Source organism: Cyanistes caeruleus, chromosome Z, assembly GCF_971803275.1.
Source record: "Cyanistes caeruleus chromosome Z, bCyaCae1.hap1.1, whole genome shotgun sequence".
Taxonomy (NCBI): domain Eukaryota; kingdom Metazoa; phylum Chordata; class Aves; order Passeriformes; family Paridae; genus Cyanistes; species Cyanistes caeruleus.
Genome location: NC_141732.1, coordinates 36436062 through 36452643, shown reverse-complemented (window position 1 = coordinate 36452643; position 16582 = coordinate 36436062). Strand labels below are relative to the sequence as shown.

Here is a 16582-nt window from a genome sequence, read left to right as displayed (position 1 = left end):
CTGTGCTGTGTTGTGCTCATCTCCAGGAGCCAGAACAAGGACATTTGTCCCAGAAATGTGCTGTCCCTGCCTTACAGCCTCTTCTCCAGCCACATCCTTTGCTTTCTCAGTGTGTTATTACCAACAATTCCTGGCTGTTATCACCAATGATCCATGGCTTGCTCCACAGGTGTCTGGCTATCAGTATTTGAGACAAGATAGCCCTCTTGTCTCCTAGGATTCTACAGGCTTTTCTGCAAAACTTTTCAAACTTTCTGCAGTTATGATCTATTTTTGTCATGGTGTCTGTGATCAGGATGTTTAGAGATAACTCAGTGTTTTTCATCTTTAAAATTGCCGTAATAAAGATTACAAAATTTCTAAGATCTTAGTCCCAAAAGCGTATTGTACGCAACATTGTGATGTCCTCCCCTAAGCAGTCCGCAGCCCAACCAGTTCCATCAGATCCATGAGCACTAAGCTCTCAGGCTGATAAACCAGTAGAGATGATCAGTTAGCACCTTCACATAACAATCCTCAAGCAAACAAAAGCATAAAGCCAGGTGTATGCAAATGTAAGCAAACAAAATAGTCGCTGTTAAATTTACGGGAGGGATGAAGATTGGTCCTGGAAGAATTGGATGTGACTTTTCTGTGCTGCAGTCACAAGCTCTTCTAAATTCATGTAATGAAAGGGCCCTGGGCATCGGGAAGACATGATCCATTCTGCTAAGAGGTGTCTGACAAATCATAGCTGGGAAGTCCAGTGCCAAGTTGGGCCAAGTCTTTGGTTAACTTTGTAGCCTGCTTTGGTACACAGTTCCAGTGTTTGTGGAAAAATATGTAATTGCATAATTGGTAAGATGCTATTAAATCAGTTTTAAAGGTTGATGAGGATATACTACACTTTCCCTTACACCTGATGCCCATGTGCTTGCCATGAAAAGCTCAGCTAAACACTTGAAAGTTCCTCAGCCGAGGCTGCCAAAGGACTTTTTAGGAGGTCTGTTGTACTGTTGCAGTTTTGGGTAGATTTTCTGCTTCCAGCTGTCAGCCAAACAGAAAACTACCTGTTAGTGACCCATACTGAAAGCTACGTGGGCATTTATTCCATGGAGACAGAGCAGTAAGTCTCACTATCCCTGTTTCTCTGAGATGGTGTGTCCTAGTAGGTTGCCTTCTTCCCTGTTGTGTGTAGTGGGTTTTTAAACTGGGGAAGACGCTGCTGAACTTCATTCAGTCTATGTTTCACTCATCTTAGGGACCTGTAGAGGCTTAGAGGAGATATAGGTCTCGAGGTCTTGCTCGCATGTAGACAACATCATTAGACACTGTGGTAAGTAGAGGTGCTTTCTGTAAACTGGGGATTTCATTTCCATTCAGCGCATGAGAAGCCTATGCAAATAATAAATAATTAATACTGCAAAACCAGGAAAAAAGAGCAGGAGTTTAATTTTGTACCCTACAACTTGGAGTCAGTCTCTTGCTCTGTACCATGCTATCTTACATGTTTGTCGCCTCAGCATCCACATAAAAGTCTGTCATAGGTACATTTTGTTTGTGCCTAAGTAATCTCAGATCTTGCCATTGGGATTTCTATTGCAGCCCTCATGTCCAATGTTAGGGCTGATGTATTAAACAGGTGAAATCAAAGGGTGTGCCAGGTTGCAGGGTTACAAAAAGGGTACTCCTAAAGTAAATGTCTAACTGTGTAATACACTCTCATTTTGTACTCTATGGCCTTGCATGAGGACGTCCAAATATCTTGTCTCTCTCTTTGTTTATGCTAATGCTAGATAGAAGGCACAAGAATTATGACAAGACTATAAAATTATCCAGAAATAAAGATTGAAGAAACTGGTATTTTGACTAGAGGATAGACTGAGGAAGATACAAGTCTTTATTTATGTTAAAACAGGATTGTATTTCCTGGATTAAGTATGACTGGAGAAATGTATATGGCTAGATTTTGAGTGATAGCAAATGAGACTTACACTAGAAGAAATTTGCCAAAGTGAATACTGAGGGGATTTTGTGTTGTGGAACGTTTCCTGGGAGGCCTCTGAAGGCAGGCCAACACCTATAGGGACTGTTTTTTGTGCAGCTAGTCCTGCCTGGTGAAAGGGCAGGACAATGAAACGGTGGCTGCTTTCAAGGCAGCTTACCTGGGCCTTGATAGATGTGAGACCAAAGAAGCTTGATCTGACCAAGTCTTCGTTGTTCATTTTGTTTCTGACACGCATTACCCTTATGCATCAGCTGGCAGACCTTATCAGCTTACCTTTCCCCAGGAATTTTGCTAAATAGCAGTGTATAAAATCTGTGGCATAACAGTATGGCTACACCTTATTTCATTATTATTTACTATAATATTCAATTTTATTGGCAAAACTCCTTGTTGGTCTGATATTTTCCAAGTAGAGGACTGTTTCTCATGATTAACAGATGATTAATTAGTGGGAGAGAAGGAAAGGGGAAAGGAACATAATTGATAATATTCAGTCCATTGCTCATTGCTGGCAGGTAACTAACGGGGAACTATGGGTGTATCAGGTGTTAGTAATAGCTTGGCTAGAATATGTTTCGTGGAAACCTGTTCAGCTTCACACTGCATATGCCGTGCTTCAGAGTCAAGAATTGTTTTCTACCCCTTCCCACTCCTGCCTTCATTCTGGAAACTCATTTCTCCTTTTACCATGATGGAGATACAGCAAAACCTGAAAGTAATCCATGCTTGATACAAGGCAGTCAAGTACTACTTAGTAAACCATCTTTTTCAAGGATAGGCTACCCATCATTCCATGGGATGTGTCCTTGCTCTCCACAGTGGAAGGTAACATTTTTGTCCTTCCTGCCTTCTTCACCATCTAGTTGCCAGGGCTTGATGCTGTCTGATGTGGTTGCAGTTACATGTGGGCTTTAAGGAGGGACATGGTCATCAGTTTAATGCAGGTTGACCCAAAATATGCCTCATCAGTTTGCTGGTTTATGACAGTTTGTTTTCACCTCATCTATGGTCTTCAGCATCCAACCAACCTGACCTGAAGCTGCTCTAGTTTAATTTCTCTGTTCCTTGCAGGATTTGGATGTTTTGTTCGTTCCCCTCCTACTTTCTTACTGTTCTCTGTAAGGACCAAAATGAAGATCATAAAACAAATTTTGATTAATCACTTGCTTATACACTGCAATAGTTCACACCTTACCCCTGAATATCCCTTCCAGCCAACCCCTTAATGCTCTTGCATCTCACAGGCCATGCAACCGGAAGGAAGGTAGATATGTCTGTCGTTAAAGGGCTAAATGCCTCATGCAGCAGCCTGAAGAAGACAGTTTGGTACAGCTCTGCAGTTCTGCCTCCTGTCCACACAAGGAGCTAGGCATTCTGGGTCTGCTGTCTTTTCCAAAAAAAGGCCTGAAGTCCAGCAGACTTTTCCCTTACACTCATAACTTCCCTTAGTATTGCCTCCTGGTTTGGTAGCTGCAAGTGGAGAGTGAAGCACCAGAAGAAGCAAGGCATCAGCCAAACCTCCCAGTTAGGCAGGCTGTGTTTGTGCCTGGGAGGCTGGAGAAGAGCCCACATACTAAGGAACTGCTGCGTTCAGTTTCAGTCACGTCTGGAGAGACTGGTTTTCTCTGTCACTGAGGTTGTCAGGTACAAGTCTTTTCTTGATGAAAAACAAAGCATTGCTTTGAAAATAATCTCTGTGGTGCTAACCTTTATTTACATATAGGTATTTTGAGCCCCTGGGGTTCTTATTCTCATGGTTTCTTTCACAGCTCCCACAAGTAAAGATTGCCTCAATATGAAAAGAAGAAGAGAAAAACTCAGTAATCATATTGCAACTGCAAGAACCCTAGGAAAGAAACCAACCCTGTAAGACAGTTGATTAAAACCACAAGGACTGGCAACATGGTGCCAACAAAGCTACTTCTCTGGAAATCCCATTGATTTCCCATTCTGAGCTGCTGGGCAAATCCTTCCCTGGTTTCAGACTTTCACTTTTGATTCACCTTGCCAGGAAGAAACAGGTTACTGATAATAATTTTTTGCAGATGTTAGATCAGCAGCAGAATTAGCCACACTGTCCCAGCTCTGGCAGAACTTCTCCTGTCCTACCTCCTGTTCTACTGTGGGCTGCTGCCCTCATTGACTGCCTCAGTGACTCACAGGAGTACTGCAGATGCTGTGGTAGATCTGGGGCAAAGGGGCATCTTTTAACCATCTCATAATTCACAATTGCTGATGTCTCATTGCCAGGAATGGAAGAAGGAAGTAGGAAGATCTTTACTCTTTGAAAGAGAGAGGGAGTCAGGGGACCAGTAGCTGGCCAGGAAATCCCTAAATAACAGCCCCCAGTAAAGTATGAAGGGTAGTCAGATCAGATCATAACAGAGGCCCCTGATGATCCTATGAGGAGTAGGAGGCAGACAAAAAGCAAGGCCAGGATCAAGCTGCAGGCTGGGCATTGGCCCTCAGCATTGGTGAGCCAATGGAGGGGAGCTGCAGCAAAAGCAAGAGGTGTGCCAGTGTTCCCTCAGCACTGCAGAGTGACTTCACTATACACTGGAGAGGAAAGCCTATCCTTGGCCAGGGTTGAGATACAGGTGGCAGCTGCCCTGTACAGGTGAGGCCGTGAGTTGGTGAGGTTGTCCTCACCCTGTGCTCCTTCATGTTGCTGCAGGGCTTTCAAATTTTTTGAGGACCAGCTGGCTTCTCAGGGTGTCTGTTGATTCTTTGAGCTGCAGATAGAGTGACCAGAGCCCATCAGGAATGAACTGCACAACCCTTTTCAGAGAAGCTTAACATGAGCGTGCTTCTTTTCTTCTGTTCTGTTTGCTTCAGCCAGTCACTACCCAGTGACTCCTGGGTAGTGCTGATCTTGATAAAGATGATGGCAACTAAGTACAGACTGCATGACCCAAGCTGTCCCTGACGTTATGGGAAGATTCAGGAATAGCCACAGGACAGGTGGGGTCCTCTGGATATTACACCTGTACACAGATGTCTCACCTGTCTCCTTGTAGGTATTTGCCATAGTTTCTTTTTCAGTCTGTGCTTTCAGTACATTTTCCTGAAATACTTATGCTTTGTTGGAAGGGATGTGTCCTTCAATCTCCATTGGGGTACTGCCTTAGAGCAAGCCATTTCTCCACATAGCATGTGAAAAATCACAACAGGAAGACCCTAAAGGGTTAAATTTTACCGAGTACCAAAATTTAGCTAAAATGAAATAATCCAAATGGGAAAAGGGAATCAACTTGGGGATTAGTCATTACTGAGTAGGATTTACAGAGGAGTAAAAGTAGCGTAAAAATGTAAACTAGCTTTGCATCCACCCACCATACCATGTTTGCTTGCTGAGAAACACCAAGCAAGAACGAGTAGGCACATCATCTGATATACTGCAGCTAAGGTCCATGGGTCAAAATAATCTAGGAAAAGAATGACATCTCAGACAGCAGGTGTACATGCCTGAGCAGGAAAAGGCCTACTTACAAACACAGAGCACACTGGTCATTGGCCACCAAGGAGTACCACAGCCTTTGCCCAGAGCTCTGTCTGGAGATTTTGGTACTGCTCATGGGCCATTTCCTGAGAAAGGGATGGTTGCAATAAAAAATATTTTCCAGCCAAAGCTGTACTCTAATCCTTCCTGTTGGCACCAGAAAGATCACGTACTTGCCAATGGAAAGTACTATAGCAATGAGGTTGTGGACAGATGTGCTCCCCCATGGATGAGTCTTTTCCCTCGGATATGACCTTTTGCAGTAAGGAATGCAGATTAAACCCCCTGTGCCCTAATCGCATTTTCCTGCTCTTCTCTGAAAGCCCATTCCCACTAAGCCACAGTTCCTTCCCAACAAAAGGCAGCTTTGCACATTGCCAGTGCACAAGGTTTGACACTGTGCACAAGAATGATGATTCATTTGGCAATTTTGAGGATGGATTTCATTCCTCATTGTTCAAAGACCTTTTACTTTCTGGGCAAATACTGTCTGATAAAGAGATTTTAGTATCTTGGCTGCTCATGGTTTATCCTGTGTCTCTTCCCATAGTCTTAAGAAGTGCCTCTCCTTTTCTTCTGACAGCTAAATCAAACCAATCTGGCACCCTGCTTACAGCCCCAGCTTTGGGAGTCACATGAGCATGGAAAAGTCCTGGTTTACATTAACTCTCCTTCACAACAAGTCTCATATTTCCTGAAAAAAATTCAGTATCAGAGGCCCCATGCTTACTGCCTTATATGCCAAAAAAAGGAACATGAAGAAACCAGCTGCTGAACTCACATTTTGCTAGGTTTTATATTTCTGAAGCAAGGTTATGCTTTTGTTCAATTAGCTTTTTAAGGTATGGTTTGTCAGCCCTAGTGCTTCTCTTTTCCCCCTTCCTTCCTACTACTGCCCGTAAGTCTGTTTCTTCTCCCTTTTGTCTTGCTTCCTTCCAAGCTGTGTTTTCCCCTCCCCTTTGCATGACTGGGGAAGTTTCTGCTTTCTTACTTCTATACTATATCTACCTGCATGTTTAGTGTGACACTTCTTCGTGGGAGGTGATGGAAGGATAAGGGAGGTCTTTCCACCTAAGACCTCAACGTTGGTGCTGCAAAAGTAAAAACCATAAGCTCTAGAAAATGTGTGAAGTTTTAGATACATATTCCCCCTAATTTAAAAAATATAATTATGCCAAGCCATCTGTTGCTAATGTAAAAAAAGATGTAAATAGATGATACATAGTGTACGGAGTGTCACATGAGTGCTCCATCTGCTACGGGGAAAGTCACCGCTCCCCAGCAACAACACTGGGTGCTGAAGTGCAATCCAACATTTGGAGCAGCCTTAGGCTTTCCAAAGGCATAACCAGATCCAAAGGCTGACCCAAAAGAAAAACAACTCAAACTAGAGTGGATTGGTAGATCTCTGTATATCAGTCTTTCATCTCTGTTTTTCTGACAAGTAGCAATAGTGGCTTTGTGAAGGACAGGGTAAATTATACCTTTACATTCTTATTTCAGATTCCTTGCAAGCTCAGGGATCGTGCTCTCCTAACTCCTCTTTCCAAGGTTTACCTGGCAGACAGGAGTCTAATAAGCTGTGTCTCTCTACTTAACAACATCAGAATGTGCCCACAAATGTCAGAGTAATTGGGCAATGAATTAGCAGATGAAATGCAGCTCTGATGAACATGAAGTAGTGGGCATGGGGCAACAGCAGTCATTTCCATGGATGTTTACTGATGAACTCCATGTCAGCTTTTGCCACTCAGGAAGAGACCCAAGAGCTGCTGTGAATGTTTTAATGTGCTCAGCAATGGTTAGAAAAGGAAATAAAAGGTTGAGAATTATGAGAGAGGTAAGAAAGGTAATGTAATCCTCTGGTGCATGTAGCCAGAGAATTCTCACTCTTCTTCACTGTGAGCCCTCCACCTAGTTCTGGTCTCCCTATCTCAAGATGGGTGCAGTGACAGGACAGGGCAGACTCCAGGAAGCTGGAAGTAGAGCATAGTTCTTAGCCTGGACACAGCAAAGGTACTAGGATCCTTAACCTGCTAAGCAGAGAAGGTATAGTAGAGATCTTAAAAAAACAGGAGTCTGATGGGAGATGTGACAGGAAAACCACTATTCACCTCTTCTGATGCTACCAGGTGTGGGTTACACCACAGGGAGTTAGCAGAGAAGTTTCAAAATTCAGAAAAAGGATGAGCTGCTTCACAAGATGCACAGTGTTACCCTCTGCTGACAGTACTGCTGATGTTAAGAGTTTGTTCCCCAAAGCTTCTAAACAAACCTGTGGCATGGAACCTATGGCAGTTCCATAAGAACTGAAAAGCATGGAAGCCCCAGAATAACCTTCCCCCCGCAAAAGTTCCCAAATGCTTGTCAGCACTAGATGGAGGAAGATCCTTTATCATGCCATACTCTTTTCCGAGTTGTCTGCTGCCGACAGCCAGGGAGCTGTGTCAATGGCTCCACAGTCTCACAGGCCTTGAAAAAACAGTTTTGCAGAACCTCATACTATGTTTCCAGCTTGCAACAGTTGTGGGACAAAAAGGGAGTGCAAAACAACCCTGTAGGAAGCACTAATAGGTTGAGAAAACAATCTTCATTCCCAGAGTACCGTCAGCCCTTCATTTCCAAGTTTCTCTTGAATGGGTGTGAGGTAGATGCCTTTGAAGGGCAGGCTTTTCCCCTGTGGGCACAGCCCCTACGTGAAGCTCAGAGATGGAGAGGATGGCAATAACGCAAAAAGCAGGGCAGGTCATGGTGGTTGGCCCTACACTGGGGTCACCTACCCTGTGGTCTCCCCCTGCCCACAGCAGTTACTAAAGGAAGGAAATATTATCCAGTTCAGAGATGGAAGGTGATTCCTCAGGGGCATAATTCAGCATTCCTCTTTCTTTTCAGGTGTTGGAGTGTATCATCCAACACCTCTTCATTTCCAAAAAGGCCAGGAGGCTTCACTTGAAGGGTAGAGTAGTACATGAGCAGTTTTTCACCTCTGAACATGAAGGTGATGTCTGACTCAACAAGGATTTTCACAGCAAAAAGATGAGTGGAAGAAACCTGAAAAGAAACCATCCGAAGTCTTCTGGGAGAGGGGAAGTGGGGTGAAAGGAGGTGCCCTTGTGATCTCTGCCTTGCCAGAAGTCCTGACTTCTTGCTCCAGTGATGCTGGGGAAGACACAGTTACATCAAAACACCCACCATCTTCTGGGGCCAAGGCAGCTGTTACCACCAGGGTGAAGCTTCCCCTATGCTACCAAATCTGTCTGAGAAAGCAGGATACACATGGGGTTTGTAAACAGCAAAACCAGGTACAAAAAAAAATTGGTGTCACCAACTTGACACCAATCCAAACATCTGTCTGGTCCAGACAAAGCCTGAGTTTTGCTATTGCTCAGAATAAAGCATCACAAAAAATATTTTCTGCTTTTTAAAATCTGATTCCTTGAACATTAAGGGGCTCTAATTCTGCCTTGGCTGGGAAGGGCATGACCTGCTCTTGAATCTTGCTCTTGCATCCTTATCTGGTAACAAAGGTTCCCAACTGAGTGGATAATGAAAAACCTGATGCCACAGATCCAGCAGAAGGTAAATGCAGTTTGTTTGACCATGCAAACTGTGAGGTTTGGAAGTTCAAGATGGAATCAGGAGCTGGTGCCAGCTGTGTTTGCCTCCCCACCCCAATCTCTCCAGCCAAAGCTCAGCTTCTTCTGCAGATGTGGAGCAAGACACCACAGGAGAGCCTTTAACCTCCCTGTCCCTGCCTGGAAAGCTGCTTCTCAGAGGTACAAGCCAGCAGATGAGAGGCAGGTGAGCTCAATGCTCAGAGGGCATTTAGGCACGTGCAGACTGGCTGTAACAGGGCCCCTCTTGTTTTTCATCTTTTACAACTTCTTGAGAGGCCTGAATGGCCCTGATTTTGCATTTATGTCCTTTACACTGCTGAGCAAACAAGCAGGGCCTTGTCTCCACCAGACTCCTCCACCCTTTGTTGGCTGCCTTTCAGTTATCTGCCTTAGTGCATTGCAGGCAAATATTTGCTCTGTGGTCTCAGACACTACCTCACTCCTGTTTGCCCAGGTTCTCACTTCAGTGCCTTGAACATTGTGCTTACTCCACCCACACCCTGGGGTGACCGAGTCACAAGGACACAGCTTTGTGTGCACTGCTGTCCTTTGTGTCCTCCTTCTCTGGCACTGGAAAACAAACAGGTCAGAGATGTCCAGGCTGCCAAACCCTCCTGCAGTCTTTACAAAGTGTGTCCTTGCTTGGGGGTGTACCAGCCATAGTCAATCCACCAGTAAGCAACAGGAGGGGAACAGAGGGGAAAGGTACCATGCCTGCTTTTCGTGAACCTCTGTAAATGCTAAGCTCCTGTGTTTAAGTTTGCAGTGACTACCATCTGCTGCAAGCCCAGATGTGTGGAGGCTTGAAGTTTCATTTTTTTCACCTGCAGGTGCCTTGCAAGTAGTGCAGTCACTCGGAAGGGCTACATTTAATTATGTGTGTAGTCTTCTTCCATTGGACTGTGCTCCCATAAGGACACACAAGCTACATAAAACTATTAGATGTGGCCAAGGGGAGTGCTGTGCATGAAACAAACTGGAAGGCTACCTCGGTCTCCTTGTCTAGGCAAAATTGTCCAGTTAAGGCAGGTGCAGGTTCATCCTTCTGGTGATTCTCTCAGTGGTGTGCTCAGTTTGGCTAGGTACCACATACTCCCCCTGGGAAAGCCCTGACTTAGACCTTAAGGAGCAAGAACAAAATGGAGCTCCCTGTTGTGTTCTGTTCCCTTTACTTAGTTTTTTTCACCTCTCCTAAGCTCAAAGCCAGAAAAGCTAAAAAGTGTTGCCAGACCCTTTGTGTTAGAAAAAATGGGGCAAAGATCCCTGAAGTGCTCTCTTCAGCACTTGTGTCCTGATAGCAAAGATTCTGCATCTGGAGAAGTTTAGGCAGGACTAAAACCAGTGCTAATCTAGATCATGAGGAGTGTTAGAGGGAAGCAGCAGCTTTGCAGAAGGCCCACATGGCTTTAATTTGGGAGGTACCAGGGAAGAGCCACACACCAAAATGTCAGGCAGCAGTTGTTGTAGCAGTCGTAAGTCAGATGGACACATTCTGCTGTGGGATGCCTTCTCCAGGGAGGTGCTGCTGCTGCTGCTGCTGCTGCTGCTGCAGTGGCATGGAGCAGTCAGAAGCAGTACAAAATTGTATCTATAATGCACTAGCCCAGCTGCCAGCACCACAATGACCAGCTCTAACAGCCATGGATCGATGCAAGAAGGAGGGATTTGCCTTCCTGGAGCTTCTTGCAAGGCTGGTGTGTGCAGAGAGGAATCAAAGTATGTGGTTTCAATAAAGAAACACCAGCATAAAATTGGACAAGTTCTTCCGTTCAAGCAATTTGTCTTTCTTTTTAGCCAGAATAATCACTTCACACCAAGTCAACTGAGAAAAACAGAGAGTGTCTCCTGGTACTGGCTGTCGAAGCTCAAGTAGCAATGCTAATTTTGAAAGTAGAAGGGAAAGGGAGTGAGGTCAGGAGGCAATTGCCCATAGATCCCAGCTGCATGGCACTAGGCAGACACTCCCCTGGGCCTCACTTTGCAAGTCTGTCATTTCCAGAAATGACAATGAGTCACATTTGCCCCATGTCTCATTTAAAGAAACTGAAAGAATTAACTGGTAAGGAACTGGGAAAAGCTTGTTGTGAGTCATGATGTCAGAGCCACAGCTGCATAGGCACAGGAAAGCCCACATGGCTGTTCCCAAACTGCAGCCCAGGGGCAAAAATGTCCCTTAAAATCTCCAGAATCTGTAATCAGTGAGAATCCAGCACCTTCAGAAAGGCAAGAGGTGATCCAAGGGAGATATTGAGGGTTCAAGACGTTCAGTGGCATAATGAGATGTCCAGTCATTTGTACAGCTGGTTTTGACTGGGTTTGTCTTCACCCACAGTGTGTGCTCTCAGGTGGCCTGGAAACAGGCTTCAGAATAGTCATTAAGAAAACATTGTCCAACACCCACAGTCTCACTGTAACAGAGACGTTATAGGTGAGAAGGGAGAGTTGTTAATTTCCTGAGTTCAACCAAGCTGGCCAGCACGTGGAGTTTAATCTCCATTGCTCCTCAGAAGGTTACAGTGATGAGAGAAAGTTACTGGAATACATTCCTTCCCAGTCGGCTCTTCCTTAATCTGAAGTGTAAATGCTGGAGAGTCTTGGCCTGTGGCAAAACAGCAGAGGTAATCTGGCACCTCTGCTGTGCTTTCTTAATTACCTTCAAGTTTTGGGTTTTTTTTCTAAAGCATGTTTTGGAGAATAGCAACAAGTCTCCCCATGCTGGTGTTTTGCCCCAAAGTATTTACATTAGTCTCAATTTTGTGTAATTTTCTGTCTGGGATTTTTCCTTCATTTTCTCCCCTATTTAAGCCTGCTAAACACGGAACCCAAAAAGAAGGGAGATCCAAGGCCTCCCTAGAACCAAGGGGCAAATCCACAAAGACAGTTTTTTAGGCAACATTTTTGCTGTGGCTTTACCCTAGCTCTGCCTGGCCCAGGGAAGCAAGGCTGTGCTGAACCTGCAGGTTCATGACACTCACCTTAGGCAAAGGCTCCCTCCCTTCTACAGCTGCAGTTGTTAGTCAGTTTATTAGTTCACTGAACTGAGACCTCCTGCTTTTGTACATTGACAGGTGAAACTGTGGAGGATAACACGGTATGCAGTCTCTGTCCTCTCTTCAGGAGGGGGTACTCGGTTTGCTGCACAGCAAAGTGCCTACACACACCTGGGCAGGAAAGGCAAAGAGAGGGAGGGGAGCTGGGAAGGCTGCCAGCTGCAGCCTGAGGGAGCAGATGGAGATGCAGTTGTTGGGGTTAGAGAAATGCAGTGAGTGGGAGGCACCGAAGGAAAGCTCAGCCATAGAGAAAGGATGGAAACGGTGGAAAGGAAGAAAAAGTTCTCTTTGCAACTGTCTATAAGCATCAGGAATTCCAGAGCATTGGGAGGCTGTATTTGGTTTACATGGCAAGGTTCTGGTAATGGGGGCACTACAGAGATGGCTTCTGTGAGGAGCTACCAGAAACCTCTCCCATGTCTGACAGAGGCAATGCCTGATGGTTCCAGAATGGACCTGCCACTGGCCAAGGCCAAGCCACTCAGAAATTGTAGTAATGACCCTGTGATAATATCTTAAAACAGGAAAAAAAGTTATTGCAAAGAATTAACTGTGGCCGGAGAAGAGAGCAGCAAGAATATGTGAGAGGAACAACTATGCAGACACTGACAGAGGTGAGGAAGGAGGTGCTCCAGGTGCCAGGACTGTGATTCCCCAAGCTGGAACAAGTGGGTGCCTGAGAGGAGGCTGTGACCCTGTGGGAGGCTGCTGCTGGAACAGGAGGCTGGCAGAGACTGGTGGACCCATGGAGAGAAGATCCTACACTGGAGCAGGTTTCTAGTAGGACTTGTGACCCTGTGGAGGACCCACAGTAGAGCAGGGGAAGGACTCCTCTCCCTGAGGAGAAAGCAGCAGCAGAAATAACATGTGATGCACTCACCATAACCCTCACTCCCCATCTCCTACTGCACCACTTGTGGCAGGAGGTAGAGAATTGGGAAAAAAAAGTTTAGCCTGGGAAAGTAGTAGGGGTAGGGAGAAGGTATTTTTAGGATTTGTTTTTCATATTATCTTCCTCTGATTTTGACTGGGAGAAAATTCAGGTGAAGTATATTTTGCCTGTGATGGCAAGCAGTGAGTGAACTCTCTCTTGTTAGAGCCTGAGCCTTTCCTTATGTTTTGTCTCCCCTGTCCATTTGTGGGGGGAAGTGATAGAGCAGCTTTGGTGGGCACCTGGCATCCAGTCAGGGCCAACCCACCACAGAGGTCCAGCTGTTTGATGAGGAATAGAGTAAGACAGGGGCATGGCTATTCCACTGGAGAGTGCAGGCCATGGGGAGCTGGAAACCTCCTTCAGGGCTAAGATATGCTTAAGGCCTCTCAAGCAGAAGTAATAGTTGCAGTCACAAACCCATTTCATATTCCTTTCAGGTGGGCCCTGGATGGCTGACTGAGGTGGTGACTGAGTTGTGTGATATTCTGCTCCCTATGGAAACTGGACCTGTTCTACTAAGTCCAAAGGAAAAAACTTGTTTCATTAAAGGAAATAACACACAAAAAATGACCAAGAAAATAATCAAAGGATGAACATTCGACCCCATACGTATCTACCTCAGCTAGTGTGGTGTTCAGAGCTGCTGCTGTGTTGGAGGTTACATGATGCTGTAGCTACAGGTGCAGAGGTGCTGCCAGGTCAGAGCAGAGCAGGAGCCCTTTTAACTCAAAAGTATGGCTCAGAGAATGGCTGACTCCAGGTGCCTCCAGAGATTACTAAAAGCCACAAGGTGATGGTCAGAAATTATGTGCTCTGGTTGCCCTATATGTCTTCTCCTGCAGCTCCTGGTCTGGGTAGCTGGATACCTGAAGAATGAGCTTTGAGACACCCTCCAGAATTCAACCATTACAATGCATTACTGTTAGCAGTCGTATCATGGGACATGACATATATCCAAGGTATCTGTGACGGGCCTTTGCAACTTGGAATCTCAGGAATCAGGCCTCCAGCCCTGCTCACCTTGCTGGCCACAGGCTGACACCCATCCAACCACCTCCTTGAACTGATAAATCCATCAGTTACAGCCATTAACTCCCCCACCTGCCCTGAAGCTGGGTTTTTCTGGGGCTGACATTTGAGAGTTGTAGCAAGAATGACAATGGCATGAATTTCAGACTTGGTGGAATGGCTCAGATGATGAAATATCTGCCCATATCTTGTAATTTATACTTCCTGACCTAATTTACAGTTGGTGTGGGGGAAACCCAATGCAACTTGCATGTCAGATCTTCCACTTTGCTATGCCACACCGGAGAAAAGGAAAACACAGAAATTACTTTAATGCAGCCAGCTACAGACGAAACAGAAAGTAACCAGTTCACATCAGGACAAGTGAGAGAAGTTCACAGCTTTTGTGTGCCACCTGCTATTTGACTTCTGGTAACTCATGCTTCTGCCAGATCTACCTGAACGACCTATGCCAGAACCTCAGTCACACTGACTGAAGGGAAAGAAATAATAGGCTGCTGAGAACACCAATGGGTCTGTGCCTCCCTTAATCTGGAAGATGTGCAGGGCCCAGGAAAAATTTTGAGTTTTCTGCTCTGTGTTAGAACTGTGGTTTTGTGCAAGGGCCATGTCTGTTTTACTTCTGCGAGGAACTCCAAGACAGAGAGGGAGAAGAAAGGGAACATTCTCAGAAGAAAAAAGAAAACCTGAACACAATCCTGCAGGTTATTCAACCACTGCAAAGCACCCACTTTTATTCCACACCCTCTGGATAATTAAGCACAATCAGTCTCAACTATCTCCTTCCTGAGCACTTCTGAAGGCACCATTCTGAGACACTCAGAGCTAGAGGAACAAAAAGCTTAGAGAGAACAAGCAGACTAGTCCCTATACCACATATTCAAAACACTTTTCCTACGCTCCTAAATTCAAATTGACATAGAAAATTAAGAATACCCTCAAACATCTATAAAATCATTAAAGGCACACACCATTTTGTTGTTCTGCTTCCCCTCTGCAATTCATCTGGAAAGCACGAAGTTTATTGCAACAGTGCTACAGAGTTTCCCATGAAGAAATCTGTCTTTAGTGGAAATCTGCAAGAAATGGTCTGACAAGCACGTGTGAAACACAGCCTGAAGCCATGCACAACATGGAGATTAAAAAGCATTAAACAACTCCCAGAGCACTGAAGAAGGCACGGTTCACAGTTAGAAGTCACAGTAATCCTACACCGAACTGGTCATAAACCTAAGTGCCAACATACAACAGCTCCAACAAGTGTGCTTACAGCTTCCTTCCCCTCCCCCAGCTCTGCCATGCCTCCGAAATCCTAGCCTTCCTTATCTTAAACCAGAGAAAAATCATTCCCTCTTACTGTTTCTTCAGTGGCAGACCTGGAGCCCAGGCACTGTGGAGAGAAGCCGGGGTCCAGCTGCGGGTGAGCCGGCACCGCCGCGCTCCTCCGCTCCCGCTGCAGCTCGGCATCCTCGCCCCGGGGCTCGGCACTCCCTCCGCCCGGCGACACCGCTTCCAAAGGGCGCACCCGGGAGGCAGGGCTGCCTTCCCGGAGCACGGCAGCTGTCAGCTGCCACTTGGGAAGCGTTTCCAGCACGGGCGGATGTTTGCCGAGTAGCTCTCCCTCGGGAATCCGCCAAGATGTATCAATGTGCATTAAGAACATTGATCATAAGAAAGAAAAATAAACGCCTTAATTCAGTAGATTTACTCCAGATGTGGTTCAGAACAGTTCTATTTGCAAAAACGTTTTACTGTGACTCGTTCTGTTGAACAACAGAAGTCAAAATATGGGTAACTGGAGACCCATCCCACAGCGCTGATGACTCCAGTCAGCTTTTCTTAGCAAGGGCCTGAAATCTGATACCAGAGCTGGCTGCAACTGCACTCATATATACAGGGAATATATCTATATATAGAGATACAGATAGATATATATCAATATTGACATATATCTATCTATTTATCAATATATAGAGACAGACAGACAGACAGACAGAGATAGATAGATAGATAGATAGATAGATAGATAGATAGATAGATAGATAGGGAAGTTATCCCAAAGAACAACATTTTTACAACAAGAAGTTCGTCCCTCCTTGCACTTCAGTGTGTTGACACAATCGAAGGAATCAGTGTATCAAGCAGGATTTAAAAGTACTTTTTAAAAGTCCAAATCTCTATGCCTTAAGCCGACTTGTAAATTTCTTGCTGAAATAATAAAAAACACAGCCAAAAATATGAATATAAAGCCATTTTAATTTTCCTCTAGATATTTATATCAAAGAAATAATACTCATGTCCAAGTACTGTACATACAATATCTTCCTTATAAACTCTGTAGTTTAAAACACATGTACAAAATTGCACATTGCAGTTTGCAAAAAATCATAAATACATTTTTGCATGTAAACAATTCCAGCACAAGGATCAATGTTATACATTCCAAAATGTCTAAGTGTCTGCTCA

The 16582-nt window shown here is 45.0% G+C and overlaps 2 protein-coding genes across 12 annotated transcripts in view; one reads left to right on the top strand and one right to left on the bottom strand.

The window, feature by feature from the left end:
- Positions 1–15828, top strand: part of RNF170 (ring finger protein 170) — a 56504-nt gene extending 40676 nt beyond the window's left edge. For 4 of the 11 annotated variants that reach the window (XM_086868197.1, XM_086868195.1, XM_086868198.1 and 1 more), the window contains 2 exons: positions 12678–12767; positions 13525–15828. In XM_086868197.1, the coding sequence (XP_086724323.1) occupies positions 12678–12767; positions 13525–13680 (246 nt within the window). In that variant the 3' untranslated portion in view covers positions 13681–15828. Of the gene's footprint in view, positions 1–12677; positions 12927–13524 lie in introns of all 11 variants that reach the window. The other 7 variants (XM_086868201.1, XM_086868199.1, XM_086868202.1 and 4 more) reach the window with 2 other exon arrangements.
- Positions 3060–15779, bottom strand: LOC147648360 (uncharacterized). The gene is made up of 2 exons (XM_086868214.1): positions 15474–15779; positions 3060–3103 (listed from the first exon to the last, which is right to left on the bottom strand). Exons 1-2 carry the CDS (start codon positions 15777–15779, stop codon positions 3086–3088), a joined length of 324 nt encoding a protein of 107 aa, XP_086724340.1. The 3' UTR covers positions 3060–3085.
- Positions 15829–16582: the final 754 nt, after the last annotated feature.